This window comes from Equus quagga, unplaced genomic scaffold, assembly GCF_021613505.1.
Source record: "Equus quagga isolate Etosha38 unplaced genomic scaffold, UCLA_HA_Equagga_1.0 153_RagTag, whole genome shotgun sequence".
In the NCBI taxonomy this organism is placed as follows: domain Eukaryota; kingdom Metazoa; phylum Chordata; class Mammalia; order Perissodactyla; family Equidae; genus Equus; species Equus quagga.
Genome location: NW_025796915.1, coordinates 5,310,823 through 5,326,428, shown reverse-complemented (window position 1 = coordinate 5,326,428; position 15,606 = coordinate 5,310,823). Strand labels below are relative to the sequence as shown.

Here is a 15,606-nt window from a genome sequence, read left to right as displayed (position 1 = left end):
TATGTCCGTGACCAAGAAATGGGGTGGAGGAGGAGGAGAAAGAGGGGAAGGAAGAAGAAGATAAGAAAGAGGGGGAGGAGGGCAGAGGGACAGGAGGAGAAGGAAGAGGAGAAGAGGCCAGGCTTGGATCATAAGTATTAAACTTCATGGTGTTGATAAGACAGGACAGAGTTTGTGTAACCCACATCTAAATCACTACCCAGCTGATGCTGAATGAATATTTGTTGAATATTGAATGAATAAATTAATAATTATCTTTTGTTAAAAGAAATAAAGTAGAAAATTGTTGTTTCTTGATCAGGATCATTAATTGCAAAAGTAGGTTAAAGCAGAAATAATACACACACACCTTTAACAGTTTATTTTTAACTTAAAACACATGTACATTCACTCACCAATTTTTTGACGTGGGGCCAACGACTTTTCTTTGAGCATGAACCCCTGATTGTCTTCCTTGTGAAGACCACACCTATAAGCATTATCTAAGATTTCCATTTGGGTTTCTTTAAAGTGGAGTGAGAATTTAAAGACATTTGCAAAGCAATCAGAGTGCAGAATGATTCTAGATTTTTGTTATTTTTGTCCTTAATCATTTACAGTTGTCTCATCCACACCTAATTTGCCAGAAGTTTTTTTCTTGGCTACTTGCCTTTATTGAGTCTTTCCAAAGCATTCAGCTTCATTTTTGTAGAATCAGCTAACAACTCTTTTTGTGCTCTATTTCATGGGTTTGTGTACTATTTGAATATTTTATGTGATTACAAAGCAATTGATATAAACAGGTTTGGGAACATGGTTGAATCTATATGAACACGACTCATCTGGTGGGAGCAGAAGAATACAAGTGTGCCAGGGAAGAACCTGCTGGAATCTTTTCTGGGAAGCCCAGTAGGACCCTCTGAATGGTAGGCAGGAGGCTAGGAGGAAATAAAATAGTTTTTTGGAGGACTGCCCTGGCAAACCCCTACCTATAAAATGATGGCAGGCATTCAGACAGCATTGATTTTTCTTAATGCCTGGCACAGTCCTGCATCTGGACCATGTCCTCATCACTCAGTACTTGACTGTGGGATTTGCTAGAGCATTCTGTACCAAAAAGCGTACAATAGAGTCAAGGTGCGATCATTGGGCTGCCAACTACCCCTTGCTTATGTACCCCAGTGGATTTATATGCCTCAGGTTAACATTGACCCCCCAGGGATCAGAACCAATAACTCCAACTTGTAGAAATCCACCTTTTAGGATTATCTTCCGTTTTCCAGTTCTTCTATTTTTCCAGCAGAGAATTCTGGGATGTATTTAGAAAGCACTTTATTAATGAACAGTGTTGGTCACAGCAGCATTTTGCATTTCTTTAGTGACTGATATTTCCTCCTTCCTTCCCAATCTTCTTTCTCCCCACACTTCATTCTTTCCTTCCATTCTTATACTCATTTGCTGTTTATCAGCCCTGAGTTTGGACCAAGACTGTGATGATTGTTCTACTAGCTGCAAACATGTATCAGAAACCCTTTTCTCGAGGAACTACCATTCAGTAGGGGAATTTAGCAAAGGGTTTTGTGTTTTAAAAAGCTGTGCCATGACAGCACACCTCACTTTTCCAGAAGTCCTGGTCCAGAAAATACAAATGGCTGCAAGAGTCAAGAACCTGGAAATAAGCGATAAAAACCTGTGTGCAATGAGACTAGGTATCCTTAAGTCCATGCAATAAAAAGGAAACATTTACTCCACGAAAGCCAGGCACTTCTTTTCCCAGAGCCTCTTTGGTCTTGGTTTGGCTGCAGCTTGGTGGTCTAAAGGTTTACGAGGGCAAGGCTGATCTGAAGGGAGCTGAGTTAAGAGGATGCAGGCTCATCCATAGTATAGTCAGTGATGCCTGACAGCAGGGAAGAGACAGCAAAAGGCCAGCTGGATTCAGAAAGCCCCAAGCTTCTGGGCTCTCCACCTGCTCTGCTCTAGGGCTGCACAAATTGATTGCCATTCACACTGGTGACTCTGAGCCATCTAACAAAGGTTACTTAAGCTCAGCATACTCTGCATAAGAAAGCAGGGGAAATAGACAGAATGCATTTTTTTAAAGTTTGGGATTTAAATGGTTAGCTTCAATTATTTTAAAATTTAGAATGTTTTTAGAGTGAGGCTGGGTAAATGAAGTATCCCACTTATTTTCTGATTATTTTTGCAAGCAATGACAGAAAGTAAAATGGATGTGTGAAGCCACAGCCTCATACAGACTAGGGAAGAAAACTCATGTGATGAAATGGCAAATGCTTGGTTTAAAGGTGTGTTGTGTCCTAATGAGGCCCTGGAGCACAGTGGTCAAGGGTCCAGGCCAAGAGTCTGACTGCTGGCATTGAAATCAGGCTTTGCCACTTAGTAGGTATGCGTGCCCTTCCATAAAAGCCTCTCTGTGCCTCAATGTCCTCACCTGCAAAATGGGTATAATAAAAGTATCTGATAGGATGGTTGTGGAGATTAAATGAATTAGTACTTGTAAGCGTTGAGATCAGTGGTAACCATCAAGTCTTCATTGGCTAATGTCATTTGTAACCCATCTCCCTCTCTTGCTGCCTTTTCTCTTAACTGCTGTCAGAGGAAGGCAGAGGGTTGAGCTGAACAGGGTAAAATGCATGCTTAGCAAAAATTTTTGATCTCCAGAGCGCTGTAGGTTGAGATTTCGCTTCAATGCTAAGATTTTGCCTCTCTTTTGCTAAGGTTGGTATAATTTTACTAGTGATCAGGCTGCTCCCAAAATATCTCTTGGATTGTATTAACTGAAGAAGAAAAGTAGTAAAGTTTTTTTTTTTGCTGTTTTCCTTGTTTTGTTACTTGATATGCTCCAGTGTTGTTGAGTTTGCTGAGCTGATCCAAGGTACCCAGCGGCTGTGACACGATCCACCCTCACTGCAGTTGAGGAAGGGTGGGGGTGGGAGTGGGGAGGGCTTGGCTAAGGCAAATAGAGAAGCCCAGAGCCCAGTTCCATGATGTAAATCTTGTACTGAATTTCAACGAGCATTGTTTTCTACATGAGGAAATGAAATGATGGAGTGTTTAAAATCTAGAACAGTGCTTGGTAAATGGCATAACTTTTTTTTTTCCTGACTGGTGTGAGATGTTGGGTTGTTTCTACTGCAAGGTGATTCGGAAAGTCTTGGTAGGAATGTGGCTTCCCCACTGCCTGGAGGGGAGTGTATGATTTGTTTGCCAAAAGCCCTGGTAGCCTTCAATCTGTCAAAACGTTGCAAGCTGGGAGCAGTTTGCCAAAGCAAACTATCAAAGTGAAATAACACACGAGTCGCACACACACAGACACACATATGCTCTCCTATTCCCCAAACATTAATTTTGAATTGGGTCAGGAGGAACAAGGATTTGGGCTAGATTGTCAGTGTTTTGAAGAGGTGTGGGCACGGCTACAGACTACCAATCAGATAGGTATGTGTGAGCAGGGTGGGGTATCCTAAAACAGAGTCTACTGAGCAGGGGTGGCAAACTTTCAGCCCTTGGCAGAGTTTCATCTGGCCCCTGGGGTTATATATTGCTCTGGCTGCTGTTATTGCAGCCCAAAGAATGATTTCCCCTCTGGGGGAATTTATTCTATTCCGTTCAGAGCAGAGCCCGTTTAATAACTAAGATTTTATTCCACAATGAATTTTATTAGGTACCCCTGTGCATTTTAACTTCGCTAGGGCCCAACTCAGTGAAGAAAAGAATCTTTTGAACATGTAAATATAACTTGTGTTGCATTTTTGCAACAAGAGGCACCAACAAACATTTTGCTGCCAGACCTTGTATAAATCCTGTGAAAACAAATTTTGGGGGAGTCACATAGAAACTCAAAAGCACAACTGATTTTTATAAATCACTCATAAAAGCATAACTCATTTTTATAAATCACTCATAAATCGCTCCGAAAGTGACTTTGGACATTTTTTAATGTGCTAATTCACAATATTTCCACTTATCTTGAAATTACATGGGTCATAAGATGATGAAGCATCATTCATTAATTCAGTGAATTAGGTTCGGACTATAAAGCAGATACTCTGCTAGGGCTTGGGGATAAAGTAGTGACAAAACATGATCTCATGGAGCTCGTATCCTAGTGGACAGAGGGAGAAATTTAAATGAATAAGGACGCGGTATGTGTGATGGTGATGCTGTGGAGAAAAAGAAATAGGCTGGGCTGGGAGAGGGAGCCTGGTTTATATAGCGTCAGGGAAGCCTTAGGTGAAGAGACAGCTTTGGGCAGACACCTGAAGGAGAGAGGGAACGAGGCGTAGACATTCCTGGGAGTAGAGTTGACCAAGCATCCTGGAATGCGGTTCCTCTCAGACAGAGGAAAACTCAGAATCTTCCCCCCTCCGATCTTCCGCTCCCCCTCCCTCCCCAAGTTCCCCTGCGTGTTATGGAAGTGCAACCTGGGATGAGTGGTTCTGCAAAACTGTTCCTGATTGCATTACAAGTATGTGGCTGAGGCGTGTGCCAGCAACTTTGAGGAGCTGGGGTGTAACACAATTATGGAGCTGCTGTTTGTTTTCTTAACAAAACCATACCAACCTGGTGTTCTTTTTAAATGAGTAAACAGTGCCAAAATGTGTTACAAATGATCCAGGTTTTCAGGCACAGGTTCATAATGTGCTTTCTTGCATATTAAGTCATTTGAGGTAGACAGGCAAGGTTATATTATTCTCATTTTACAGATGAGGAAACTGAGGCACAAGGTGATTTGCCAAAGGACATGTAACCAAGGAGCGTAGACTCCTAGGTTGTGATGCGCATGTTACTTGGTTTAGAGGACAAATTGGATTCAGTAAGGATATAACTAGAAAATAACTATTCTTTTCCCACCACTGTGTTCAACCCACTTCTTTGGATGCCCTGCCCCATCCCTGCAAGACTCTTGGGCAGTTTTCTGGTCTATTGTAAGTTTAATGAGCAGTCTTGTTTTCAAGTATCAAAAAGTCCAAAAAAGGTGTCCGTGGGAGGGGATAGCTTTGTTGATTGAATGCCTGTCCTTTTAGTATTAACCTCAGACATCAGTAACGTCACCATCTAGACCTGCACCCTTAGCGCCTTGTGTGCTTAGCACAGATCTGTGTCTCTGCATGGAACGGTACGGAAATAGAACATTTTCATCATCAGAGAAACTTCTATTGGACAGCACTGGCCTAGATCCTCTTCAAGTTATAAACCAACTCTTTGATTCTTTTCACCACTAATTTCATATTATCTATTTTCCTTGAAAGGATTTTGTGTATAGATATGGTACATTAAAAGAAAGTCTAGTCAGATGTAAACATTTCAGTCTCTCATCCAACTTAAAGCTTCTTTCCTCCCCTGGGCTGGGCCTGTAGTGGGGACGAGAGGGCTTGGCTGGCTCCTTCACTCTCTTAGTTCCCCTCCCTGCCCACCCTGCCTTGTTAATTCCTCCAGGATGGAGCAGAGGAGAGGTCACTGGGCAAAGAGGATCTCGATAGGATTGGTGCTCTTTGTAATCTGGTGGTGCTGTCCTCGTTGGCAGATGTCTGAGTTCTGGATTCTCCTCTCTCAGGGCACTTTGGTTGGTCCTTTGGAGAACCTCTGCCTCACTGGGGGTCTCCTCTGCACATCACCTTATGACCCTCCCCCCACCTCCTGTACGCCACAGGTACACACCACACATCACCTGTCTTTTGGGGTCACCTAACCCTGGTGAGCAATCTTCTTTGATGAGGTCCTTGCTAGACAACCTAAGTCCAGCTTTCCATGGTACCCACGTAGCTCATGGGAAAAACCCAGCACCTCCTGCCCCTGCAAGCCCTAGAAACACAGGCTACTCCCACTCCAGCCTGCTGTCTCCACTCTGCCCTCCCAGACCCTCCAGCCAAGTTTTGGCCTTTAGATACTTTTCAGGGGAGAATCAGGCACCAGTCCTTATACCCCAAACACTGGGCCTCCAGATCAAGCTCTCTGAATGGTTGCTCTCCTTGCTTGGTGGGGGAGGGAGCTCTGATTTTCCTCCCCATAGGGGACTGGAGGCACTGTGCTCAGCACTCCTGCATCCTTCTTCAAAGAAATCCACACCTAGCAAACTTCTCCCATTCTCCATCCCACTCCCCACTGCTTGTACAGGCTGGAGGCGGGTGAAGGCCTACGGCTCAGGACGCAGGTGAGGGCAGTCGGGGACACCTCCTTTTCAGGTCCTAAATAGACAGTGCAGCCCTTCTCTTTGGAATGTGTGCATATGTAATACCCTTGGTCCTCAGCTTTGGGGCCTCAGCTGCAACTCTAAGACAACAAAAAGGATGTATTTAACACCTCCTTACATATCCTTTTGTCCTGCTTCTTGTCCCATCACACAGTCTCCACCAGTCTGTCCACATCCATTCTGTGCAGTCTGCTAGGGCTGGGCTCATTTGCATACAAAATGAGGGTTAGGGTAGAATTTGGGACACTCAGAGACGGCGAGAGCCTTTTCTAACTCCACAAGCCCTAATGCCAGATTCAGACAGGTTTTCCTCATCTCCAGCTCCACATGATGAGTTTTTCTTGGACAGGGGCCGTGTTTCATATCTCGCAATTATGTTGGAGGCTTCAAAAAGGTTGAGAATCACTGAGTTAAACTGCCCTCAGGGTTAGACCCCCAAAAGGATTAAAAAGATAACTAAGCAGAAGCAGTGGCCCTTTTGCAGGGATGCTTAAGACAACGCTGTTGATGATTTGAAATCAAGGGACTTTAGGCATTTTGATTAATTGACAATACTTGCCTCTCTGACTGACTAACCTGCTGGGGGTTTTCCCCTCTGTCATCATCCATGATCCTTACAGATGAGAACACTGAGACTCAGAGACCTTGGCTTACCCAGGATCACCCAGATGGGAATGGGGGAGTTGGGATTCTAGCCTAGATGTGTTTGAATCCAAAACTTCACACTCTCCCAGCACACCCTGCTGTCTCGGGGCCAGCTGGCTCCTATTTCCACACCTTCCTTTTATTTGATGACAAGCCCTAATCAGGGCTGGTGACAGTGGGGCTTAACACAGCTAATCCCACCCATGGAGAACATATGTGACACTGAAGGGCCACGGACAGGCAGAGGAAAGGTTCTGAGGAAAGCCTGGGGTGTAGGAGAGGGCCTTCCCTGGCCAGGCTCAGAAGCCCCACTTTTAGCCTGACTTACCAGCTCCCCAAGAAGCACGCATGCACTGGCACTTACTCTGTGACAGGCACGGTGTCTTATCTAATTCAGTCCTCGCCAAACCTCTGAGCCAGCTTCTGTGATCCCCATCTTACAAGGCAGGAGTCTGAGGCTCACAGAGGTTGAATGTTCTGATCTAGAAACCCTGCTGGCAAGCAGTAAAGCTGGGTTTGATCCCAGATCTGCCCCATGCCGTGGCCAGCCCACAGCCCTGGGCTGCCTCCCCTCCCGGGGGCCAGCCCTTTGCATCTTCACTGGGTCACATCCCAGGGCCAGGGTTGGACTGTTCTCGCCCTTCCAATGATGAGACGGAGATGCTGCCTTCCGCTGGATGCTGCTGCCTGGAACAAACTCACAGCCTGCCTGTTGCTATGTTTCCTTCTCAGTGTCCTGGGTTCCCTCCTGCTGCTTGGATTCCAGCTCGTCTGCCCACAGCCCTCCACTGAACACAGAAAGGTAAGCCATGGCCGTTCAGAGGCTTTCCTTCTCTGAACAAGGGGCTGAGGTCACTCCAGTCACAGCCCTGAGTTTTGTTCTATTTGGAGGTGAGTCACTGCTTATTCTGAGAGGAAACATCATTTATAGAATGTTCTTTAGTCCTTCTATCCCTCCTAAGTCCTTGGAGCTTAAACATGAAGCTGGTACCCAGAGTCAGTCTCTGACCTGAGAGCAGTGCTGGCTTTGCAACTGGTGTCCGTTATAAAGGGGCGGTTATGGAGAGGTCAGTGAGAAGACTCTACCCACCTCAGAATGGGGGAGCACCAGCATGGAGCTTTTAGCCCCTCTAGGGGCACCTTCAGGGGAAACAGGTACAGATGTCAGAGAGAGCGATAGCTAAAGCTGTGGCTGTAGCTACACAAGAGGATGCCCTTATAGGGAGCCAGGATCTTTGTTAGAAGGACACAGCCACTGCCGACCAGCACCCAGGCAGGGAGGGAGCAGGGAAATAAGGACCTGGCCCTGTCTTTGCTCCTCCCCGCCATCTCCTGCTGCTGACTCCTTTAGCTGAAGCCAACCCAAGACAGAAAATGAAAAGCCCTTGATGCAGTCCTCAAAGGCCAGCCTCCTGGGCAACAGGGCTGGGTGGAAAAGGGTGGTCAGAGCATCTGGAGGGACAAATGGACAGTATCAAGCATGCTTCCCTTTAGGCTTTGTGTGTTTCATAGTAGATGAACTATCTGCTGTTGCCTAAAGAAGCCAGCTACTGTCCTGCCACAGAGCAGGTGTGTGATAAATGTTTCCTTAGGAACAGATGCATAATGTGACTCTGAGAAGGTCCCTGAAATCCCTTTCTGCCCTCTGGGAGCTCCTCTTGTCTACTTGTAATGAAATGCACACACTTCTGAGAGGAATACTAGGTCAGCCGTTTGTGTCTGAGTGTGACTGAGTTGGTTGGAACCTTTGCTGAGAGAAGGTTTTTATAGGGGATGTCCAGGAGAGAAAGAAGCAGAGGAAAGAGAGTATGTGCACAGTTTTGGCTAGATAAGACCTTCTTGGGAGCAGCTCTTGATGATCTTGTCTGATTAGTCTAATTTCTTTTAGGTCTGTGGATTATGTTCTGGCTTTGTTTTTCTGGGCCAGATATAAACCTATATTGTATTGTATTCCCTACTCTGACGTCAGCTCCATGAAAGTAGAATCTTACCTGTCTTGTTCACTGCCATGTTCCCAGCTCCTGGAATACAGCCTGCATGTTGTAGGTGCTCAATAAACTACTTGTTGAATGACTAACTGAATGAATGGAAAACCTGGCCAAGGTCTAAGCATCATTTTGTTGGAGTCACTTGGAAATGTACACCCCTTCACTCCACTGCATCATCCCTATTCCTAATTTTGAGAATCAGAGGACAACTACTGTACATTGAGTGTCTGTGTCCCCCCAAATTCATAGGTTGAAACCTAATCCCCTATGTGATGGTTTTTGGAGGTGGGATCTTTGGGGGGTGATTAGGTCGTGGGAGTGGAGCCCTCATGAATGGGATTAGTGCTCTCAACAGAGTCGTGAGAGAGCTTGCTGCTCTGCCATGTGAGCTTACCAGAAGTCTGCAACCCAGAAGACGGCACTATACGGCATCCTGGTCTCGGACTTCCAGTGTCCAGAACTGTGAGAAATAAATTTCTGTTGTTTACAAGCCACTCAGTCTGTGGTACTTTGTTTTAGCAGCCCAAACTTACTAAGACAAAAATTGGCACTGAGAAGTGGGATTGCTGCTGGAACAAATACCTAAAAATGTAGAAGTGGCTTCAGAACTGGGTAAAGGGTAGAGGCTGGAAGAGTTTTTAGATGCATACTTGAAAAAGCATACATTGCCGTGAATGGACTTTAAAGGCAATTCTGGTGAGGGCTCAGAAAGAAAAGAGGAGAAGCTGTAGAGAGAGCCTGTGTACTTAGAGAACAGAAAGTTGGTAGAAATATGGATGTTAAAGGCCATTCTGAGGTGGTCTCAGATGGAAATGAGGAATATGTTACTGGAAACTGGAGGAATGGCCGTGCCTGTTGTAAAGTGCCAAAGAACTTGGCTGAATTGTGTTCGTGTTCTAGTGTTTTCTGGAAGGTAGAACTTGCAACCAATGAAATTAGATATTTAGCTGAAGCAATTTCTAACCAAAGTGTTGAAGGAGTGGCCTTGTTTCTCTTGATGCTTGTAGTAAAATGTGGGAAGAGAGAAATGACTTAAAGGTTTGGAAAATTCTCAGTGTATCCACATTGAAAAGATGGAGAAATCTTGTTCTGGGAAGAACATTAAGGGTGTGGCTGAGAGACCATTTGATAAGGAGATTAGTCAGCCATCTTGACAGAAGCTGGGAGCTATTGTCCAAGACGATGGAAGGATGCAGAGGAGGGGCTGCTGGTGCCTTCTGACCTTGGCTCACCTCTGGTGTCACCTCACTTGGTGGTCTCCACTCTCTGCACTCTGGTACTGAGCTCCTTGGCTGTCCAGTTGCTGCTCCATTTGGCCCAGGGAGGCATGGGCTGTGCCCAGCTGAGCTGTGGGGGCATGGCTGCCTCCACCTAGATTGCAAAGGACATGACCTCCCAGCAGGGTTGTGGTCCTGGAACCCCCAACCCAGAGAGCTGCAGTGGGGACAGGGCTGTCTAAAGCTCTGGGGGCAGGGCAGCCTGGAGCCTTGGGGCCCCACCCCTTGCCCAGCAAAGCTGTGGGCAGGGGGGTGGAACACTCAGTCAAGGAGGATTATTCTTGAGCTGTAACGTCTAGTGAAATTTGCCCCATTGGGGTTTGGACTTCCTTGGGACCTTTCACTCTTTTCTTCTTTCCTCTTTGTCGCATTTGGAATGGGAATATCTGTCCTGTGCCTGTCTCCCCATTGTATCTTGGAAGCGCATAACGTGTTTGATTCCACGGGTTCACAGCGGGAGAGCAGTTTGCCTCAGTATGAATCAGTCTCACCATATCTGATGTAGATGAGATTTAGATGAGACTTTGGACCTAGACTTTAAAGTTGATGCTGGAGCCAGTTAAGACTTTTGGGGCTATTGGGGTGGAATGAATGTATTTTGCATGCAAGAAGGACATGAATTTTGGGGGGTCAGGGGTGGAAAGCTATAGACTGAATGTATCCCCTCAAATTCATATATTGGAACATAATCCCCAGTGTGGTGGTATTTGGAGGTGGGGCTTTTGGGAGGTGTTAGGTCATGAGGGGATTGGTGCCCTTATAAAAGAGATCCCAGAGAGATCTCTTGCCCCTCTGCTATTTGAAGACAGAGCAAGAAGGCTATTGTCTATGAACCAGGAAATGGGCTCTCCCCAGACACCAAATCCTCTGGCCCCTTAATCTCGGACATCCCAGCCTCCAGAACTGTGAAAAATAAATTTATGTTATTCATAAGCTGCCTAGTCTGATATTGTTGTTACAGCAGCCAGAATGGACTAAGACGACTGTCTATTTTCATTATTAAGTTATATTATTCATTATTGTTTGGAATTGCCAGGGTTGTTAATCCTAATAGTTGAATCAATCTACCAGTGTTCTTTTTTGTTGTTGTTATTCAAATAGACCATCATAGCTGAAAGTATTTTATAAATGATCAATTTATTTTGCTATCTGTTAATTTTTCAAGTTAGCCTGGACAATATAAATATAGCCTGAGCAAAAGGTTCACAAGTAAATATTGCCCTCATGTTTCTGAAAGTGTTTGTTCTGAGAAATCAAAAAAAAAAAAAAAAAGGGTTATGAGTTTCTTTAGGATATTAAATTTAAAAATTGAGCAAAATATATCACACCTTGGTATACTGTACCTTCTTGTCAAAATATTTTTAAGAACTCTGCAGTAGAAAGATTAAAAAAAAGTTTTTTGGAATCATTTGTGGATTCTTTTACTTGGAGAATGTAATTTTAGGACTATCCTGAAATATAATTCTGTGGATTTCAGCTGCCAGGGTCATTGTCACTCGCCCCGGAGAAGAAAGGATTCAGTGCTTTCTTGGCGGGTGGATTTCTTCTTGATGTTTCATTGGAGTTTGTGGAGCCATGGTTGTCATCCTGCCTGGTTATATCCTCAAAATCCTGGCGGCAGAAGCAATACTGGCAGGAGCATCATCCATTTATTTCTGCCACATAAGAAGTAAGGAGATACTTATTAAAAAGAAGCCGAGGGGCCGCCCCCTGGCTGAGTGGTTAAAGTTCGGCACGCTCCACTTTGGCGGCCTGGTTTCTGGGTTCGGTCCCAGGTGCGGACCTACTCCACTTGTCAACCATGCTGTGGAGGCATCCCGTGTACAAAGTGGCGGAAGACTGGCACAGATGTTAGCTCAGGGCTAATCTTCCCCACAACAACAACAAAATAAAGGAGTTGAAAATCTTTTTCTATAAAGGGCCAGTTTTGAATGTTTTAGGCTTTCTGGGCTACAAAGTCTCTGTCACAACTACTCAGCTCTGCTTTTGTAGCACAAAGGCAGCCATAGGCAATGCTTAAATGAATGGGCATGGCTGTGTTCCACTAAAACTTTATTTACAAAAATAAGTAGTGGCTTGATTTGTCTCTTGGGCCACTGCTCTAAGTCAGGATAGGGAGGAGTTAAATGCAAGTAGACGTGTTTTGGAATTTGAAGTTGAAAATTGTCTGCTCCTGGGACTTTAAGGAACACAGAGGATTTGAGAAAAAAAAGTATATTATTTCATTAAAACTTAAGAATTATGATTGCTATCAATTGTTTTCATTACTTAGATAAATCATAATTGAATTCCTGCTGACCCATTGTTTTGTGGTAAAATCCGCTCCCACTCTCTAACAGAGAGCAGCAGAAAGAATTAGAAAACCATTTGTGGTAAATGCTTAAGGGACAGCATTACTAATTTGTGCATATCGTAGTTTAGCATGTCTATGAAAACTACCCACTAAAAGACATCCCTTTTTCTTTCTCGTTACAACAGCATATCCAACTTTAGCATATGGAAGCATTTCTACAGTCTAAGTTATTCTGAGGAAAAGACATAATTTGTAAATGCTGTCAAGTAAACTATGCATTTCTAAATGCTGCTCGGGTGATTGGATACGTCTCTGTAAAAACCGTCCTGTAATAGTGCAAGAAAAGAGGACTCTGGTGCAGTGTGAATAGCTCTCTCCAGATATTTCTGTCCAGAAGTCTTCCTCTTGCTCCTGCAACATGGACAGTATCACAAAGGATGGCCCAACCTCTGTTCTTGGTGGTTGTTTAATGACATATGGCAAATGATTATATTTTTAAAACTCTCTTTGACTTCATTTGCAGATAACGTAAGACTAAGAACGAAGACTAAGAGCAGGAAAAAACTTGACTGAGACTTTAATAAAAACCACACATTATTAGCAAGGGAAAATATGCTGATTGTAAAAAGCTTTTAGGTTAATGAAACTGTTCTACTGTCTGCCCAACAGACATTCACTGAGCAAGCTGCTTTACAAGTCATAATGTGTATGGTCAACATAATCTATACAGGAAAGAATCATGATACTTTGTACTTTATTTCTACAAATGGAAAATCACATGTATACTTTCATCATAACTGCTCAATGTGTTCTTTTTAAGTTTACTTTTTTTATTTAAAGTATGCGTGTTTGTTAAAGAGAATTTAGAAAACAATGAAAAATTAAAAGAAGGAAAAAGGGACTTACTCCTGGGGCCACCGGCCAAAGAGAAGTGCTCTTCAACATGTTATTTATAGAAACTTGCAAACAAAAAGAACAGAGACACTACAGAATGAAGTAAGGGTGGAGTGAAATATTTGTCTTGCTGACTGATTAGCAAGCCTCAGTGTGAACAGCAGGGACCTTGTAGTGGGTCTAGAGCCTACTATTATTGCACACGAGGTGCAGCCAGTTACTTCAGATTGCCTCTTGACAGTGTCACACAGTTGGATATGAACAGAAAGCCTATGGAAGGGCAAAAAGAACTTGTAGACTATATAAAATTTCTCATATTACTGCTGCTATAGTCAAGAAGAAGAAAGGATAAAACAGTAATGCTTTTAGGAGAAAACATGAAAATATCTGCAATATTTAGGGTAGGCAAGGATTTCTTAAACAAGACACCAAAAGAACTAACTGTGAAAGAACTGGACTCTGCTAAAATTGAGGACTTTTGTTTATCAACATACACCATAAAAAGAGTGAAAAGATAAGCTATAAACAGGGTGAATATATTCACAATAATATATTTGACAAAAGATTCATGTTCAGAAGTATTTAAAAAAGACCCACTTAAGAAATTAAGAGTTAAGCAATCCAGTTTTAAAGTGGGCAAAAGACTTGAACAGACACTTCATGTAAAAGGATATTCTCGTGGCCAGTATGAAGAGGTGCTCAATCAAAATCATTGGTCTTTAGGGAAATACAAATTAAAATGAGACACCAGCAGAATGGCTTAAAATGAAAAACACAGACAGTACCAAGTGCTGATGAGGATGAGGAGCAACTAGGACTTTCATACCTTGCTGGTGGGAGTTTACAATAGTGAACCCTTTGGAAAACTGTTTGGCAGCCTATCTTTAAGCTAAACACATTGAACATTTAAGCTGTTCAATGACCTGGCTATTCTACTTGTAGGTATTTCCCAAGAGAAATGAGTGCATGTATCCACCAAAACATATGTATAAGAATGTTCATAGTAGTTTTATTTACAATAACTCAAAATTAGGAATAATCCAAAAGTCTATCAACAGGAGAATGGATAAATAAATTATAGTACATCCATACAAGATAACATGAAACAACAATTAAAAACTAGACTTGTGTTTCCAGGCACAAGATGGAACAACAGGGATTGGGTTGACCTTTCCTTCTAGAACAAAAGCAATATGGCCAAGATAGAGCGACAGGGACCGGATTTTTTCTTACCCTGTCACAGGAAACAACCAAAGCTAAACCAAAACAGACAACATATGTGAAACAGTGGTTTTCAAAACCCTGGATATCAATCAGCAAAAGACAGCAATCCCTCAGAGAGAGAGAGCTGAACCCTAAACTTTTCCCAGCTAATTGCCTTGAGAGAGTTTCCCATCCTTGGACGGGAGGAGGAAATGGGAATCCAGGCAGAACCTGTTGGACTCCTTGAGTTAAGGAGATGGATTTGAGAGTCCAGCAAGACCACGGTGGTGAGGTCTGCAGGACAGAGTACCAGAGAGGAGAGAACCACACAGAGAGAAGACTACAGAGATCTGCAGGGGGTCTTCCTCAAGGATACAGCACAGTACTGATCAGCACATGCATGTGAGTTCACAACCTGAGGCCAAAAATGAATCTTTCAAAAAGATTAAAGGGAACAGCACCTGGTACTCACACAGGACCAGAAACAGTGACTCTTTTCAGCAGCCAGACTTCAAAAACTCATAATTCAGGGATATTGGAAAGAATACTCAGGAAGCTCTTGCCTTGGTACTGGGGGAATAATTGACCCGAGACCGTGCATCCGTCTAGACCTAACAAATCATAAAAGTACTACTGGAAAGGGTCAAACTGTTGCTAAATAACTTAACTATCCCAGCACAAAGCTCACAAATATAGGAATATAAAAATATTCAGCACCCAAAAAGGTAAAATTCAAGATGTCTGGCATTTAGTGAAAGATTACCAGACATGCACAGAAGCAGAAAAACATTAGCAGTGTTCTTCATAATGAGGAGAATAATCAGTCAATTGAAACCAACTCAGAATTGACACAGATTTTAGAATTTGAAGACAAGGATATTAAAAGATACTAAAACTGAATTCCAGGGGTCCAGCTCTGTGGCCAAGTGGTTAAGTTTGAGTGTTGTGTTTCAGTGGCCCAGGGTTTTGCTGCTTCTGATCCTGGGTGCGGACATGGCACAGCTCATCAGGCCATGCTTAGGCGGCATCCCACATGCCACAACTGGAAGGACCCACAAGTAAAAGTATGCAACTATGTACTGGGGGGATTTAGGGAGGAGAAGGAGAAGGGGAAGA

The 15,606-nt window shown here is 43.6% G+C and overlaps 1 protein-coding gene across 1 annotated transcript in view; it reads left to right on the top strand.

Moving 5' to 3' along the window:
* Positions 1–15,606, top strand: part of LOC124233071 (thrombospondin type-1 domain-containing protein 4) — a 548,658-nt gene that overhangs the window by 31,067 nt on the left and 501,985 nt on the right. The window contains exon 4 of the mRNA XM_046650144.1: positions 7,568–7,637. Within this exon, the coding sequence (XP_046506100.1) occupies positions 7,568–7,637 (70 nt within the window). The remainder of the gene's footprint in view (positions 1–7,567; positions 7,638–15,606) is intronic.